Source organism: Ornithorhynchus anatinus, chromosome 3 (assembly GCF_004115215.2).
Source record: "Ornithorhynchus anatinus isolate Pmale09 chromosome 3, mOrnAna1.pri.v4, whole genome shotgun sequence".
In the NCBI taxonomy this organism is placed as follows: Eukaryota; Metazoa; Chordata; class Mammalia; order Monotremata; family Ornithorhynchidae; genus Ornithorhynchus; species Ornithorhynchus anatinus.
This window is the reverse complement of record NC_041730.1, coordinates 16151009-16168868: the sequence shown is the minus strand read 5'-3', so window position 1 is coordinate 16168868 and position 17860 is coordinate 16151009. Positions and strand designations below refer to the sequence as shown.

At 64.3% G+C, this 17860-nt stretch overlaps 1 protein-coding gene and 1 long non-coding RNA gene across 2 annotated transcripts; one reads left to right on the top strand and one right to left on the bottom strand.

The window, feature by feature from the left end:
- Positions 1 to 543: 543 nt before the first annotated feature.
- Positions 544 to 15485, bottom strand: EML3 (EMAP like 3). Its single transcript, XM_029060371.1, has 22 exons — positions 15404 to 15485; positions 14533 to 14749; positions 13753 to 14004; positions 13302 to 13412; positions 12414 to 12481; positions 12104 to 12227; positions 10713 to 10883; positions 10345 to 10414; positions 10106 to 10216; positions 9032 to 9127; positions 7954 to 8109; positions 7504 to 7645; positions 6980 to 7131; positions 6123 to 6248; positions 5888 to 6019; positions 5069 to 5136; positions 4073 to 4161; positions 3873 to 3970; positions 3680 to 3767; positions 2896 to 2994; positions 1999 to 2129; positions 544 to 996 (listed from the first exon to the last, which is right to left on the bottom strand). Exons 1-22 carry the CDS (start codon positions 15423 to 15425, stop codon positions 790 to 792), a joined length of 2730 nt encoding a protein of 909 aa, XP_028916204.1. The 5' UTR covers positions 15426 to 15485; the 3' UTR covers positions 544 to 789.
- Positions 12966 to 17093, top strand: LOC114810155. Its single transcript, XR_003757878.1, has 4 exons — positions 12966 to 13136; positions 13325 to 13437; positions 15971 to 16101; positions 17059 to 17093. It is a non-coding gene; the product is annotated as an uncharacterized LOC114810155 (long non-coding RNA).
- Positions 17094 to 17860: the final 767 nt, after the last annotated feature.

Here is a 17860-nt window from a genome sequence, read left to right as displayed (position 1 = left end):
CCGGCGCGCTCTCGGCTCCTTCCGGAAAGCCGAGGCCGACGGCCCCCGGCCTTCGGGTCTTTCCGCCGCGGGCCCGAACGCTCCTCGGGAAGGAGGGAGGGAGGGAGGGAAAACGGTGGATGGGGGAGGGAATTAACCCTTCCCTCTCCAGGAAGGAACCCTACCGCGGCCTCGCACGTGGCCCCGCCGACCGTTTACGGCGATTTTCCCCACCGACCCCAGCGGGTTCCCTTCGCCTCCCCTCTGCTTGGCCAAACTTCAGCTTCCTCTTCCTCCCACCCCACAACCTCCATTGAGACCGTGAGCCCCTCGTCGGGCGGGGATGGCCCTCGATCTGTTGCCGACCTGTCCGTCCCAAGCGCTGGGCACAGTGCCCCGCACCTAGGAAGCGCTCCGTCGACACGATCGAGTGAACGAAAGGAGGAACGACTCCATCCCCCTGGTCCCCGAGCCGGACGGTCACCCCCGACTCCCCCGGCAGCCCTCGCCCGCCGGGCCCTCGGGCCCTCCGACCCTCCCACCGAAGGAGACGGAAGTCACGGGGACTTTGCTCTCGGTTTATTGCCCCTCGGCAGGGGAATCGGGGGTTGGCGGGGGAGAGCGAAGGTTGTCCCCCCGCGACTCGGCCCCGGTCCTGTACAACGGAACACCTTCCGCGAAGGTGGAGACGCGTGGAATGTAACGAAGTGGGGAGAGGGGGAAGAGGTCGTCCGGGCGGAGGAACCGGAGCGAGGGAGAGAGAGATCGCCCGTCGGGGCCAGGCCGTCCCAGCCGGCAAGGGGTGGGGAGTCAGGCATCCAGCGAGGAAGCGGGAGAGAGGGACGGGGTGCGAGAAGGGGTAGGAGGAGGGACGGGCCCAGGGGCCCCTCCGCCCAGCATACGCCACTGGAAGATGCTCGCATCCTTTCCTCCCAGCGAGATGAGGTGGGAGTCGTCGTGAGTGAACCGGACGCTGGTCACGTGGCTGCCGTGGCCTCCGTACACGTGGCTTGGGGCCTGCGGGGGGGGGGGCAGAGACCATCGGCGGGACTCGGGTGGGCGGCGGGAAAGGAGAGGAAGGAAAGAAACAGGGAAGGCCGGCATCGCTCATCTCAAAGCCGCCTCCCCTCCTCCCCCTCTAGACTGTAAGCTCGTCGGGGGCAGGGCCCGTGCCTGCTTATTGTTCATTCGATCGTATTTATTGAGCGCTTACTATGTGCAGGGCACCGTACTAGGCGCTTGGAAGGTACGACACGGCACGAGTCACCCGGGGAGCTGAGAAGAAAGGACCTAGACTAAAGGAAGCCAGGTTTGGGAGAACCGCAGCGCCTGCCCACCCGCCCTGGCATCTTCATCATAATATGCTAGCTGTTATTAAGCGCTTACTATGCGCCAAGCACCGTTTGAAGCACTGGGGTAGATACAAGGTAATGAGGTGGTCCCACGCGGGGCTCACCGTTTTAATCCCCATTTTCCAAATGAGGGAACTGAGGCATAGCGAAGTGAAAATGACTTGCCCAAGATCACAGAGTACTCTCCCAAGCGCTTAGTACACGGGCACGCGCCACGCGCACACGCCCACAGAGTCACTCAGAGCCCACAGTAAGCGCTCAATAAATAGGACTGAATGAATGAACAGGGGCCTGCGGGAGGGCAAAGACCATCAGCAGGACTGAGGGGGAGGGAGAGAACAGCAAAAGGGGGAGGAGGCCATCACCGATCACAGAGCTGCCTCCCATCCTCCCCCTCTAGACTGTAAACTCGTTGCGGGCAGGGAACGTGCCTGCTTATTGTTGTATTGCGTTGTATTCTGCCAGGCGCTCAGCAAAGACGATCGACCGGCTCCTTGGGTCTTCTGCGGCTCTGGGAAACCCGTCCGCCTGCCCCGAGACCCCCTCCCTCTGCGCACCGATCCCTACTGACTTCCCAGGTCCAGCCGGCCTGCCCCATCTCTCCCTCTCACCTCGCTCCCCGCGCCCATCCCGACGAGCTCTGGCCTATGCCCACCCATGCCCTCACCTTGGCCCGAGCACATGGGTAGAGGAACAGGTGCACCTTGCAGAAGTCGTCAGCTACAGCCACCACCCTTTCGTTGTGGGAGCGGCACAGAGAGTTGATATCTGTCCCGTCCGAGCCATCCGGCCACACACCTGGCAAGGGCGGGGAGGGGCCCGGCTCAGTCGGCCCCTCCTGGTCCTGCTCCGTGGTCCCCGGGGGCAAGATTCCCTCCACCACCCCCGTCCCCAATGCTTTCATTGTTTCCTGACATTCCCGGGCCCACCACATTCCCAACGCTGCAAGTGTTTCCCAAACACTTCCGGCATTCCCAGACCCCTGCCTGAACCTCAATGGCTCAATTGTTGTCATACTAAGGCCGTGCACAACGTGCTCGGCGGCTCCCCCGGGGCCCTGACCATCATCATCATCATCATCGTATAGTATCTGTGAAGTGCTTACTATGTGCCAGGCGCTATGCTGAGCGCCGGGATGGATACAGGCAGATCGGGTGGGACACGGTCCCCCTCCCACCTGGGGCTCGGCGTCTCAATCCCCATTTTATTTGAATTGATGTCTCTCTCCCCGCCCTGTAAGCTCCTTGTGGGCAGGGCACGTCACCGTTTATTGTTGTACCGTACTTTCCCCAGCCCTCAGTACGGCGTTCTGCACACGGTAAGCGCTCAATAAATACGACTGACCGGATGAATGAGGTGACTGAGGCCCAGAGAAGTGAAATGACCGGCCCAAGGTCACGCAGTAGACAAAGTGGCGGGGCAGGGATGAGAAGCCGTGACCACCTGAGTCCCAGGCCCCTGCTCCATCCGCTAGGTCACGCCGGTTCCCCCCGCCCCGTTCCTCCGTGCGCCAGGGTACCCCAGGTGGGCGGCAGGGCCCGCGTTCCCCCGGGGCGGAGCTCACCGTAGACGTGGAAACCCAGGACGCAGGTGTAGGTGGCCCACTCCCGGTCCCGGCTCTCGTACCGGTTCCGCAGCAGCTTGCAGCCCCCAGACACGTCCCCTGGGACAGAGGGATCCCAACCCAGGGCATCAGGCCTGTCTCCTCAGCCAAGCACCCAGGAGCAATGGGAGACCGAGGGAGCGAGGGAGGGGGAAAAAGAAAGGGTCTTGGACCCAGAACCTCTCTCCTAGCTCCCCGTGACTCCCCGTGTCTCTTTATCCCCAGGTGAGGACCTCCGCGGTAAGGATAGTAACTGTGGCACTTGGGAAGCGCTTCCTACATGCCACCGTTCTAAGCGCTCGCCGGGGTGGATACAAGCAGATCGGGTTGGACGCAGTCCCCGTCCCACACGGGGCGCCTCATCGCCATCCTCATTTTGCAGCAGAGGTCACTGAGGCCCAGAGGGCTGAAGTGACTTGCCCCAGGCCACCCGGCGAACAAGCGGCAGAGCCGGGATTAGCACCCGGGTCCCTCTGACTCCCAGACCCGGGCTCTGCGACTGCTCCTCCCCGTGTCTCTCATCAGGCTCCTCTTCTCTCCTCCCACCTCTCTGCTGTTGAAAGGGCCTTCTCCTCTGCAACTCCCTCCCTCCATCCCCCCTCGCCGCCCCCGATCTTCCCACGCGTAGCTGAGCCTTTCCCGGCAGAGCGCCACCCTCCATCACCCCCGCCCCCGGTGGCCCACCTCCCCACCCTCCCGGTGATTCCCGCCTTCCCGAGCCCCACCCCTATGGACCCGCCCTCACAGTAGAGGATCTCGTAGTCGCCGGAGTTGGACATGATGAAATTCCCATCCTTGGACCAGTCCAGGTGGGTGATGAAACTGGAATGACCCTGGGGAGAGAGAGAAGGAAGGGAGAAGAGGCGCCTCCGGCAAACCCCCCGCCCCCCCGCCCGACCTCGCCGAGGGGCGCTTCCTCGGTTCCCCCTCACCCTTACCACGCAGCGGCCAAAACGGCTGGACTTGGCCCCGTCGCTGGACACGCTGTAGATGTAGATCATGTTGTCATGGGAACCGACAGCCAGATAGGCTCCATCTGAAGGGGGCGGAAAGGAGAGGGTCGGGGACGGGTGAGCGGGCGCGGAGAAGAAAGCTGGGCGAGGAGATGAAGGGTGAACATGGACGGAGGGGCTCTCACCTGGGCTGTACCTAACGACCGAGAGCTGCTCGTTGCCGTCGGTAAAATCCGACACCACCTCCCGGGTTTCCGTGTCCAGGACCAGCCATCTAGAAAGGAGCGGGGAGTGCCACGACCCAATCCGCCCGCTTCCCTCCTGGACTGTCGACCCGCTCTCCGTCCCTCCGCCTCGTCCGTCCCGCCGCCGCCCCCTTGCCCGCGTCCTCCCTCGGGCCTGGAATGCCGCCCCCCCCCCCCCCGCACCCCGTTTCATCTCCGACAGTCCATCGCTCTCCCCACCTTCAAAACCCTCCTAAAATCCCACCTCCTCCAAGAGGCCTTCCGAGCTAAGCCCTCCTTTCCCAGCCCCGCCCTCCCCTCCGCGGCGTCTACGCGTTGGCCACGAACCCCTCAATAAGAATAATAATGATTGTTATGGTATCTGGCGAGCGCTCACTATGTGGCGGACACTGTACTAAACACTGGGGGGGATACGAGCAAATCAAGTCGGACACGCTCGCTGTCCCCCGTGAGGCTCACCGTCTCAGTCCCCATTTTGCAGATGAGGGAACTGAGGCACCGAGAAGTGAAGTGACTTGCCCGGGGTCCCACGGCAGACAAGCGAGGGAGCCGGGATTAGAATCCATGACGTTCTGACTCCCGGGCCTGTGCCCTCTCCACTGCGCCAGGCTGCTTCTCTTAAGCACCGTGACACCCCAGCCCCGTCTCCGCACGGCTCCTTATACTCTATTTTCCCGGGCTGTAATCTGTTGCGACGTCCGACTCCCCCCATAGACTGTAAGGTCCTTGTGGGCAGGGCTCCCGTCTACCAACTCCATCGTCCCGTGCCTTCCCGGTGCTCTGCACCCCGTAAGTGCTCGGTAAATACCGCCGATGTCGATCGGTCGGTTGATTCTTCGCCTCGGCACAATCACGGCCACTTCCTCCTCCTCTTCCTCCCTCTCCCTCCCCTCCGCACCCCGTTCCCACCCTTGATCCTCTAATTGCCCTTCTTACCTGCCAGTGCTCAGACCCACAGCTACAACTGCCCCACTGGGGTGGAAATCAGCACACAGACCCGTCTCCTAGTAGAGAGGAGGAATATTTGGGAGAGCAAGGAGCTGGGGGAAGACCCTAGGTTTTTTTTTTTGTTTTAACAGTATCTATTAATCAATCATCGAGCGTTTGCTATGTGCAGAGCACTGTACTAAGGGCTTGAGAGTACAGTGCAAAAGAATTGGCACCAATGGTCCCTGCCCATGACGAGCTTACAGAGGCTTGCCATGTGCTAGGCACCGTTCAAAGCAGTGGGGTAGACCCAGGCCAATCGAGCCGGACACAATCCGTGTCCCCCCACGGGGCTTCCGGTCCTACCCTCCATTTTACAGAGGAGGGAACCGAGAGCCCCAGAGAAGTGAAGTGACTTGCCCAGAGTCGCCCAGCCGACGAGCGTCTGAGCCGGCATTAGAACCCAGGTCTTTCCGACTCCCCGGCCCGTGCTCTATCCACGCTGCTTCTCTCATTACCCCAGACATTCCCCCGACCCGGGCCAATCGATCCCCAAATCCAAAGGAGAAAGAGAGTGAACAACCGTAAGCTCCTTGTGGGCAGGGAGCACGTCTGCCGACCCAACGGCGTACTCTTGTACTGTACGACAGTCACGCGGAACGCTCCCAAGCGCTTAGTACGGTACCCTGCACACAGTTAAGCGGTCAGGAGATACGGTTGGTTGATCGAGTGTGTCGGGGGTGTGGGGGGAGGGATAGGGCCAAACGAGGGGACCTCAAGAACGGCGGGGCAAAGAGGAAACAGAGTGGAAGGCGGCGGCGGCGGCACCTTGAGGTCGAGGCTCCAGGCGAGAGCGTGGCGCTCCCCATCCCAAAGGCACAGCTGCCGGTCATGGCCGCACGTGAGGAAACGGTTCTGGGAGGGGTGCGTGCACAGTCCCCACAGCTCATCCGTATGACCCTGCTCGGGGCGGGAAAGAAGGAGCCGGTCCAACCTCCTCCCCCGCCCCCTCCCCAGCCCCGGTCCTTCCCAAGCCCGGTCCCGCCCGGCCCCCGCCCCGGACCTGGATGACGGGAGAGAAGCCCCGGGCCAGATGGCCCCTCAGCAGCGCGTTCCTGGTGGTCCCCACCAGGAGCTCCGAGCCCGGTCCCTCGGCGATGGCCCGGACGGCCCCAAACAGCTCCGGGATCTGGACGGGTTGAGGAGTCGGGGCTGAACCCGCGCCGACCCGCCCAACCTGTTCCCTCAGCTCCCCGTTTCCCTTCCCCTCCAGACTCCGAACGCCCCGAGGCGCGGCAACTCCCACCTCCAGCGCTGACCCGTCTGCGGGTCCCCCCTCCCTCGGCCCCTGGGGAGAGATGTCCGACCGGCCCTGCGGTCAATTACTTCTTCCGATGACCCCGACGGTAAATACCTTTAGGCCCGCCCGCCCCCCCCCCCCCCCGGGAGTGCAAAAACGATAACTGCGGTATTAGTTAAGCGCTAGCTACGTGCCGGGCGCCGTACTAAGCGCCGGGGTCCCTAGGAGAGAATCGGGTTGGACGCCGTCCCCGTCCCACGGGGGGCTCACAGCCTTCACCCCCGTTTTACAGACGAGGAGACTGCGGCTCAGAGAGGTTAAGCGACTTGCCCGAGGTCACGCAGCCGACGAGTTGCCGATTTGTACATTCCAAGCGCTTAGTCCAGTGCTCTGCACATAGTAAGCGCTCAATAAATACTATTGAATGAATGAATGAGTGCGGAGTAGGGATTAGAACTGAGGTCCCCTGACTCCCAGGCCCGGGCTCTTTCCGCTAGGCCGCGACGCTCCTCTGAGCTCCTCGTGGGCGGAAAGCGGGGCTCGGGCCTCTCGTGACACCTCCTCCGCTCTCACCTCAGCCCTCCTGGCCACTTCCTTCCCCGCCTCGGCCCGGCCCTCACCTCGGCCTCCTGGAGGGCGACGAGCCCCGGGCCCCACTGCACCAGTCGCCTGTCCCGGCCGCCCCCGCTCAGCACCGTGCCGTCTCGCAGGACGCTCAGGGCGAAGATGGAGCCCTCGTGGGCCCGGGTCTGAGCCACGATCCCGAACGTCTCTGGCCGGCGGGGAGGGGGAGGAGGAGACGGGGCGGACACGGTCATCGGGGAGATCACGGAGAGGCGGGCCCGAGGGGAGAGGAGGGGGAGCCTGAGCCCAGACCGGGGGCACCCCGGGTGCGGCCGCCCCCCGTCTACTCTCCCGAGGGGGCGTATGTTTTAGCGCCGATGAGGGGTCGGGGGGGGATGGGGACGGAGACGGTCCTCGGCGGGGATCTGAAACCCCCCCCCCCCACCGTCTAGCACCGCGCTGGCTCCCATACTAGCCCCCCACGGGGTATCTTCGCATCGCCCCATCCCTCCCCTCCCGACCTAGGCGAGTCCTAATTCCCGGGGGCATTAGCCTCTCTGGGGAGCCCTGAGCCACCTACCTTTGGCCCCGCCCCTCCCCGGGGTCCTGGGGTCAGCTAGGCTCCTCCCCCAGGTGAGGATGTTCCCTTCCGAGTCCCCAGTTAGGATATCCCCATCAGGGAGGAACACAAAGCAGGGGATGAATTTGGGCTTCTTGTATTTCTACGGATCAGAGCGGGGAAGGTTAGCGGTCGAGGGCCGGTGGGGAGGGGAGGAGAGGCGAGGGGGTAAACGTGAGGCCGGGGGTTGAACTTCTCCCTCAGCTCTCGGGACGCAGCGAGCAGCGTCCCCAGAGGAGGTGAGGGTCGGGCAGCGAACGTGGACGTCCTGTTTCGGCACTCGTTCGTATTTAACGAGCGCTTACTGCGCGCGGAGCACCCCGCTAAGGGCTCGGGAGAGGTCGCCACGCTCGCGGGAGGGCCCTGGACGCCCCGGCCCGTTCCACCTGCCCCCCTCGACGCCCGTCTCACCCCAAAGACGCCCTGTTTCCGGCTGAGGCCCCCGTTCCCCGTGGCCCCTCCTCCGCCGCTCCAGCTCCAGAAGTGGACGTGGGATTTCCCGCTGGTGACAATGCAGCTGCTGTCCCGGGGGCTGAACCCCACGGCCAACACGGAATCGTTTGTGCTCTGTGGGGAAAATCAAGGGGTCGAATGGCCCGACACGTCTCCCTCCGGCCTGGATCCTCCCCTCCGGCCTAGGGAAGCGGCGCGGCCTAGAGGAGAGAGCACGGGCCCGGGAGTCGGAGGGACCCGGATTCTCATCCCGACACCGCCGCCCGTCAGCTGCGTGACCCCGGGCAAGTCACTTCGCTGGGCCTCAATCTCCTCATCGGTAAAATGGGGATGACGACGGGAGTCCTGTGTGGGACGGGGACTGGGTCTGACCCGATTAGCTTGGCGCAGTGCTTCACACGTAGGTGCTTAATGAATACCATTGAAAAAAAAAAAATCCCCCCTAAGTATAATAATACTTGGTATCTGTTAAGCTCTTACTATGTGTCGGCACTTTAACAGATACATTTAAAAAAAAAAAAAAATCCTCCCAAAGCTTAATAATCACGGTGTCTGGTAAGCGCTTACTACGTGCCTATACCGTACTAAGCCCGGGGATGGATATTAGCAAATCGGGCTGGACACGGTGCCTCCCTGTCCCCCACGGGGCTCACAGTCTTCACCCCCATTTTACAGATGAGGTAACTGAGGGAAGTGAAGTGACTCGCCCAAGGTCGGAGCGGGGATTAGAACCCAGGTCCTTCCGACTCCCAGGCCGCTGCGCTAACCATTCGGCCACGCCGCTTCTCACGATGCTCCTAAGCATTTCACCTTCGAAGGAGACCCGGGTCCCCTTCGACCCAGCCCCTACCCCAGCCTCGGGGCTCCCTCTCCACGACCCCATCTGACCCCCAAGGCGCTCCCTCACCCCGGCCCAGGGTCGCCCCTCCCTCTCCCCTCTCCGCCTCTCAGTGTCGGTATGAGTTGCGGGCTCGAACTCTGCCCCGGGCCCTCCTCCGATCCGGATCCGTTGACCAGAGAGACCTCGGCCCCTCACCTTGATCTCGGCCAATTTGGTGCCCCGGCCGCAGTCCCAGACTGAGAGCATGTGTTCGTTGGAGTCGTCAACCACACACAGGAAGGCGCCGTGATCCTGGGGGTCAGAGGTCACCGAGAGTCAGGAAGGAAGGGGTCGCGGGTACCCTCCTCTCCCGGCGCGGAGAGAAGCGCTGCGGTCTCGAGGGAAGAACCTGGGCCCGAGAGTCAGACGGCCTGGATTCTCAGCCCACCTCCGCCGCCTGCCCGCTCTGTCACCTCGGGCAAGTCACTTTGCTTCTCTGGGCCTCGGTTACCTCATCTGGAAAATGAGGATTCGATACCTGTTCTCCCTCCTGCTTGGGCAGTCGGTCCCATGTGGGACAGGGCCCGTGTACGGCCCGATTGACCTGTATCTACGCCAGCGCTTACAACAGTGCTGGAAATATAGTAATCGCCTAACAAATACCATAATAGCAGCAGCACTCAAAAACCCCGAGACAGATGGGGACTGGGAGAGGGTGAGAAGCAAACAAATATATATATATATATATATACATATGTATGCATATATGTGTGCGTATATATATATATATAGTAAGCTTGCTGTGGGCAGGGAATGTGCCTGTTATAGCGTTCTGGCGTACTCTCCCAAGCGCTTCGTAGTGCTCTGAACACAGTAAGCGCTCAATAAGTAAGATTCATTGATTAATCCTCATCCCCGGATATCTCAACTTTCTGGATGGGGCATCCGAGATGACCATAGGTGCAGGTTTTAGGGCCAAATGGTCCTTGGGTTGAATTGAGGAGGGAAATCAGGAATTGGGGCTTAGGGCAATGAGGCACGATGGCCTAGTGGGAAAAACGAGGGACTGGGGGCGGGGAGGGGTCAAGAGATCCGGGTTCTAATCCCAGGCGTCTGTTGTGTGACCTTGGGCAAGTCACCGACTCTCCCTGGGCCTCAGTTTTCCCCTAGACCGTGAGTCCCGTGTGGGACAGGGAACTTGTCCGAGCTGATCATCTATATTCTCCTACTCCGGCACCCAACCCAGGGTCGTCGCGTGCCGTCACGGGGAGATCTGGAAGTACCACTCACCGCCAGAGAGAAGGCCAGGGCTCCCACGCCCCGCTCGAACGCTCCAAGTCCAATCTCCTGCAGTTTCAGCAGCGTCTCTGAGTCCCAGACGTGAACGACGGGCTGCAGAGGCTGGTGGGGAAGAGGGCAGAGGCGCTCAAGCGGCGGCGAGGAGGGACCCCAGCTCTTCTAACCTCTTCCTCCCTCCGGTTCGGGCTGCCCTCCTGTTCTCCCGAGCCGGGCTTCGGGTCTGACCTCACCTTCCCATCCTTGTCCACTCCAGCCGTCTGTCCCGACGCCACTCGGATGCCGTCTGGATGGACGGCGAGGCTGGAGAGGGAGGAGAGGGCGAGGCGGGAAGAGGGTGGGGTGATTCGGGGTGGCACCTCGGAAGAGCCCTTTTCTCCCGCCGCCGCCCCCGGGGCTCAAACTCCCCTCTCCCTCCAGGCCCCCGCATCTCCCTCCCCGCTTTCTCCTCCGCCGCCGCCATTTCCTCCTTCCGCTCACGCTTCCTGCTCGGGTCAACCCCGCCACCTACCTAAACGGGCCGAGAGTCTCTCCCTCACAGCGGCCCCCCTCGATTCGCCCCCTCCCCGCCCCCCAGCATCCTGTCCATCAGGAGACTCACCAACGCACACAGTCCGTGTGACCCCGATAATGCCTCTGGCCGCCGCCCCCGGGCCCCCCTGGCCCTCCCCCAGGGCGATACAGAACCACAACGCAGGCAATAAAATACACCACCTCCCCAGAGCGGAGCACAAACAGGTTGGAGCGGGAGTCCCGGCCCCGGTACCCGTAACTGGGAGGGCGAAGAACCAGGGTCAAGGAAGAAGGATCGAGAGGGAACGCCCGGAAGCTCTAATCCCGGCCCCGCCACTTGCCCGCGGGGTGACCCGGGGCGAATCTCTTCATTTCGCTGGGCCTCCGTTTCCTCATCTGTAAGATCGTGTCTGTCTCCCCACTTCTAGACCGAAAGTTCGTTGTGAGCGGGGAATGTGTCTGTTTATTGCTGTATTGGGCTCTCCCAAGCGCTTAGTACAGGGCTCTGCATCCAGTAAGCGCTCAATAAATACGACGGAACGAAGGAACGGATAAATGAATCATCATCAGTGGCGTTTATTGAGAGCTTCCTCTGGGGAGAGCACTGTACTAACCTCACTTTGGGCAAGGAATGTGTCCGTTTATTACGATACTGTACTCTCCCAAGTGCTTACTACAGTGCTCTGCACACAGTAAGCGCTCAGTAAATACGACTGAATGAATAAGTGCTTGGGAGAGGGCAGTAAAACAGAGTTGGCAGACCCGTTCCCCGCCCACGACGAGCTTACGTGGAGGCGCAAAACCTGTTCTCAACTCTTTTTTGGACCGCGAGCCCCGTGTGGGACCGGGACTGTGTCCGACCTCACGGTCTTCCATGTACCCCAGCGCCTGGTACGGTGCTTGGCACGTAGGAAGGGCGTAGCAAATACCATGATTATTAGGATCACCGTGATTATCATCATCATTATTGTGAGAGAGGGTCGGGATTGGGAGAGCGGGAAAAGACGTAAAGCGTGGCTCCGCGGAAAAAGCACGGGTTTAGGAGTCAGAGGTCACGGGTTCCAATCCCAGCTCCGCCACCTGTCAGCTGCGTGACTTTGGGCAAGTCACTTCACTTCTCCGTGTCTCAGTGACCTCATCTGTAAAATGGGGATGAAGACTGTGAGCCTCACGTGGGACGATCCGATTACCCCGTATCTACCCCAGCGCTCAGGACAGCGCTCGGCACCTAGCAAGCGTTTAACGAATACCGACGCTATTATCGAAAGGAGCCGGGAGGGGAAAAAATAAAATCCCTCCGGGCGGCGGGTAGGTACAGGAAGAGAGGGAGGAGTTCCGGGGTCCTGGGAGGTGGGGGACGGGAGCCCTCGAGGTGGTGGGGAAGAGGATGAAGACCGAGGAGGAGGAAGCAGGGAGAGAGAAGCCGAGGTCCGAGGAGAGGCCAAGAGGCCGGGGGAAGGACCGGAGGAAGGAGGATACACCCAGTCGAGGCTGAGGCTCTCAGGGGGTGGGCCGCTGGGCAGCTCGTCGAGGCTGCGGACGCCGGAAGGGATGTACATGGTGATGGGGCGGCCGCGGAGGAACATCTTCACGGAGATTCCCTCTGCGGGGGGAGACGGGGAGAGGGCCGTTACGCCGCCCCCACCCCCGTCTCCCCATCGGGGTCACCGAGTGGGGGCGGTTAGGACAACCCCACCCGAAGCCCGCCCTCCTCCCTGCTCCTCTGCCCCGGGGCCCGCCCCCCACCCTCCCCCCCCCCCGGCAGCCCCACACCCGCTCCCCTCCTTACCCAGGTTGTAATTGCTCCGGCGAGAACCGGGGCCCCCGGGACTAGAGACGGGATCCTTCCCACCTCGGCTGTGGAGAGGAGGGAACGAACGGAGGTTGGGGGATCTCTGGGCAGGAGGCCGAGAACTGAGGAGGGGCTCTTTCTGACGGGCGGTTGAAGGGGCTAAGGGGCGGGGAGTCTCTTATGGCTCGACCAGGCAGCGTGGCCCAGCGGGTAGAGCAGGGGCCGGGGAGTCAGAGGGACCCAGGTTCTAATCCTCACTCTGCCGCCCGTCTGCCGGGCGACCTTGGGCAAATCACTTGACCTCTCCGCGCCTGAGTTACTTCGTCCGTAAAGCGGGGATCACCGCATCAAGCGCCGGGGTGGATACAACCAGATCCGGTCACGGTCTCACTCCGCATTTTACGGACGAAGCAACCGAGGCACGAGATCTGAAGTGACTTGCCTAAGGTCACCCAGGTGGCACTAGAACCCGGGTCCTCCCGCCTTCCAGGCCCTATCCACTCGGACCACGCTCTTTCCGGCCAGGTTAGCCGAGAGCGAGACCATCGCGACGGGACTGGGAGAGGGAAGGCGGAGTTACAAGAGGGAGGTCGGCCCCATCTTGAAATTCGAGTAATCCCCGAGGAAAAGAGACAAAGCGGGACGAGGGGGAAGGGGAGAAGAAAGACGCGGAGGCCGGGGCTGGTGACGGCCTTACAAGTAGAGATCACTCATCCAAAGGTGAGTCTGGATTTGTACGAGACGGTTGGGGCGGGGTGGGGGGGTGCAGGGTGCTCTTTCTCAGGCTTTTTTGGGTGGTCGGGGGCCCGCCCAGGAGAGCCGACGGGAGTCGCCGTCCCCCCCCCCCCCGGCCCCCGACACACACACACACACACAGGCGCGCACCTCTCCGTGCTCCCGGTCCGCAGGAGCAGATTAGCCGACGACGCTGCTTTCCGGGAGAGTTTCTGTCGCGGCCGCTCGGAGGGAGACGACGAGGAGGAGTTCCGGCGTGGCCTATGGAGGGGTGACCTTTCCTCAGGTCCTTGCCAGTCGGTCCAGTCCTGTCTATCGAGCGCTTACCGCGTGCAGGGCGCTGTACTGAGCGCTCGGGAGAGCGCGACAGACCAGACGCATTCCCCGCTCACAGCGGGCCGCCTCCATCCCGCTCCGTCCCTCCCCTCCTTCCCTTCTCCCGGCACCGGCTCCGAACCCCCACGGCGGGTGGTCGAGTAGGAGCTCGGGATTCTGTCCCGCAACGGGGGTCCCCCGCTTAAGCGGCCTCTCTGCGGGAACGCCCCCTCCCACCACCCGACGCCCCCCCCCCCGGCCCCCCGACTCCCCCCAAGTGACTCACGTCTCCCCACACCGAGGGAGTTGGAGAGGGCGCAGGACCCCGGGAGGCCCCGGGGAGCCGGCGCCGCCGCTTCCTCCTCCTTCGGATGGCGGCGCGCCCCCCTGCTCCTCGCCGCCCCCGGGGGGCCCGTTGCTGAGCCCGGCCGGGCCGGGGAGAGGGGCCGGACGGCCCTCCGGCTCCGACTCTGTCTGCGTCCCTCTGCTCACCACGGCGGGGCTGGGAAGAGGGGACGGTCCCGGGGGCGCTTCGGGGCTGTGGGGGGGGGGGGGGGCGAGAGAGGAAGGCAGACTGGGAGAGCCGAAGGAGAGGAGAGGTGGGAGCCGGGGGCGTTGGGGACGGGGGTGAGGACGGCGAGGCAGGGGGCACCGAGGAGTGGGGAGAGGGCGACGAGGCAGGGGCGCTGGGGAATGGGGCGAGGAGGGGGAGTCGGGGCGCCGAGAAGTTGGGGGGAGGACGGCGAGGCAGGGGAACCGAGGAGGGGGGCCGAGTCGGTGGGTCAGGGGCGCTGGGGAGCGGGGCGAGGGCGGTGAGGCCGGCGAGCCGGGGGCGCGGGGGAGGGGGGCGAGGACCACGAGCCGGGATCACTGGGGAGGGGGGTGGGGGCCGGCGAGCCGGGGGCACCGAGAAGCGGGGCGAGGACGGCGAGCCGGGGACGCGGGGGACGGGGCGAGGACGGCGAGCCGGGGACGCCGGGGAGGGGGGCGAGGACGGCGAGCCGGGGGTACCTGGGAGGGGGGCGAGGCCGGCGAGCCGGGGGGCCGGGGAGGGGGAGCGAGGTACCTTCCGCCGGGGCTACCCCGAAGGGGGGCGGAGGGAGGGCCGGCTCCCCCGGGGAGGGCCCGGAGCCCCCCGTCCTCCCGGAGCCGGAGCCTCCTCAGGGCTTCCGCCAACGCCGCCTTCACCAACTCCATCTCCTCCTCCTGCACCCGCAGCCGTCGGCTCAGGGACCCCAGGGTCTCTCCGTCGGGGGGTTCCCGGCCCCCGGCCCGGCCGGCACCTTGGGGGCGGCGAGACGGGGTCAGACCCGACCCCCGGCCCCACGGGGACGAGGAGGAGGAGGGCGCCGGCGACGCCTCGGGATGCCGGGGGCCCCCGTCCTCGGCCCGCCCGGCTCTCGGGGGCCGGAGGGACCGTCCGGGGGGCGACGCCCGGAGCGAGGGACCGGGGGGAGGGCGGCCCGGATGGCGGCCCGTCACCCTCCTCTCCCCTCCGGCCCGGGCGAGCCAGAAGCGAAAGCGGCCGGGGCCCGGGAGCGGGGGCCGCGGGGCCCGCCTCCCCGCTTCGGGGCCGGGCCGGGCCGGACCGGGGAGGCGCGGGGCCACGCGGGGGGCACCGGGGGACGGCGGGGACCCCGGGCCGGGCCGCTCGGAGGCCGGCGGGCACCGCCTGGCGAGGCGGAGGGCCGAGGCCCGGCGGGACCGGCCCGGGGCCCGCGACCCGGGAGGCGAGGGACGGGTCCCGGGCGAGAAGCGGGGGGCGGGGGGGGGGTCCCCGCCGAGGGGGGGGTCGGACGGAGGGGGGGACCGGGCCCAGTATTATCAGGGGGGCACTGTGGGGTGTGGGGAGGCACAAGGGGGGCAGCCCGAGGTGGAGGGGGCCAACTTTCCGTTGGGGGGACGGGGGGACCCCCGGCCCCTCCGCCGTCACTCACCTGGCCCCTGGGCCCCGTCCATCGGTCAGGCCCCCCCCGGGGGGGTCCGGGCCTCGCCCCCTAAGGCCGGGGCGGCGGCGGCGGGGGGGGGGGCCCGTGGCCATGGCCGGGGGGGGGGGGACGGCCCCGGGCGGGGGGTGGGGGCGGGGTCGGAGGTCGGAGGTCGGGGGTCGCGGGCGGCCGCTGCTCGGCGGCGCAAACAGGACGCGGAGCCGCCAGGAAGCGCGGGGGGGGGGGGGGGGGAACGGGACGGCGGGGGGGGGCGGCGGGGGGGCGGGGAGGGGGAGGGGCCCGGGGGGGGGAGGGGCCCCGTAACCCCTCCCTGCCCGGCCCCCAACCACACTCACACACACACACACACACACACACACTATCCCCCGAACGGGGAGGTTGGCGTCTGGTCGGGTGGGACTGCTGGAGCGCCGACCGTGGGCGCGACACTGAGCCGAGCGCTGGGAATGGACAACCGGGCGGCGGAGAGGGAGAGGGAGAGGGAGAGGGAGGCCGGGCCGGGCTCTAAACCGGGGAGGAGGCCGGCGGAGCCAAACGGAAGGCCGCCCCAAACAGGACCGACTTCGAGGAGGACCAGGCGCCGAGCGCTGTTCGCCGCGCTGGGGGACGGACGGGCTCGGGAGGCCCTCGGGCCTCGCCCCCGTTTCCCAGATGAGGAGACTGAGGCACCGAGAAGAATAACGCCGGTACTCGTTCATTCATTCATTCCGTAGTATTTATTGAGCGCTCACTCCGTGCGGAGCACTGGACTAAGCGCTTGGGATGGACAGAGGGGTAACGGGTAGAGACGGTCCCTGCCCTCTGACGGATTTACGGTCTAATCGGGGGAGACGGACGGACGAGAACAGTAACAGTAAATAGAATCGACTTGGGAAGGGCCGACTACGTGCCGAGCACCGTTTTCTAAGCGCTGGGAGAGATACGTGAGGCTCTCAGTCTTCACCCCCGTTTTCCAGACGAGGCGACCGAGGCCCCGACAAAAATAATGTTGGTATTTAATAATGTCGGTATCTGTTAAGCGCTTACTATGTGGCCGAGCGCCGTTCTAAGCGCTGGGGTAGACACAGGGGGATCAGGTTGTCCCACGTGGGGCTCACGGTCTTCATCCCCATTTTCCAGATGAGGGAACTGAGGCACAGAGAAGTTAAGTGACTCGTCTACAGTCACACAGCTGACAAGTGGCAGAGCTGGGATTCGAACTCATGAGCCCTGACTCCAGGGCCCGTGCTCTTTCCACTGCGCCACGCTGCTTCTCTGTTTCTCTCTGGTATTTGTTAAGGGCTGTGTGTGCTCTAAGCGCCGGGAGAGGTACGGGGTCGTGGGGGTCGTCCCCCCGTGGGGCTCGCGGTCCTCCTCCCCATTTTCCAGATGAGGGAAACGGAGGCGCAGAGAAGAAAAACGTTGGAATTTGTTAAGCGCCGACTGTGTGCCGAGCTCCGTTCTGAGCGCCGGGGGAGATACGTGAGGCTCACGGTCTTCACCCCCCTTTTTCCAGATGAGAGAACTGAGGCACAGAGAAGAATAGGGTCGGTATTGGTTAAGCGCCGACTCTGTGCCGAGCGCTGTTCTAAGCGCCGGGAGAGGTGCGGGGTCATCGGGTCGTCCCCCGTGGGGAAATCACGGTCTTCATCCCCATTTTACAGGTGAGGCAGCCGAGGCCCGGAGAAGAATAACGCTGGCATCCGTTAAGCGCCATGTGCCGAGCGCCGTTTCAAGCGCCGGGAGAGGTGCGGGCTCACGGTCTTCATCCCCATTTTCCAGATGAGGCAGCCGAGGCCCGGAGAAGAATAACGTTGGCATCCGTTAAGCGCCACGTGCCGAGCGCCGTTTCAAGCGCCGGGAGAGGTGCGGGCTCATCGGGTCGTCCCCCCCCCCCCCGTGAGGCTCACGGTCTTCGTCCCCATTTTCCAGATGAGGCAGCCGAGGCCCAGAGAAGTGAAGCGAGTCACCCATCTGACGAGCGGCGGAGCCGGGATTAGAACCCACCGCCTCTGACTCCCGACGGTGGGCCGTTGCCGCTGAGCCACGCTGCTTACTCCGTGCAGAGCGCCGTGCCGAGCGTTTGGGAGAGGGCAGTAACGACCGGTCGGTCGACACGCTCCCTGCCCGGAAGGAGCTTACGGTCTAAATGATACGAATTAATATAGATAAATACATTCCGGCTCTCTCCCTAAGTGCTCTGGGGCTGCAGGTGGGCTGAGCGAGGGGTGCGGATCCAGGCGCGGGGGTGACGCGGAAAGGAGAGAGGGAGCTGCAGAAACGAGGGCTCGGTCGGGGACGGGCTCCTGGAGGAGATGGGATTGGCGGCGCGGCTCGGTGGTAAGAGCCTGGGCTTGGGAGTCAGAGGTCATGCGTTCGACTCCCTCCCTGCCACTCGTCAGCTGTGTGACCGTGGGCAAGTCACTTCACTTCTCTGTGCCTCAGTTACCTCATCTGGAAAATGGG

Coding starts and splice junctions, on each gene's coding strand:
- EML3 (XM_029060371.1), bottom strand. CDS start 15,425: ATGGACGGGGCCCAGGGGCCAG. Junction 10,415..10,712: donor CACACGGACTGTGTGCGTTG/GTGAGTCTCCTG, acceptor CTCCCTCTCCAG/CCTCGCCGTCCATCCAGACG. Junction 2,995..3,679: donor CGACTACGAGATCCTCTACT/GTGAGGGCGGGT, acceptor CCTCTGTCCCAG/GGGACGTGTCTGGGGGCTGC.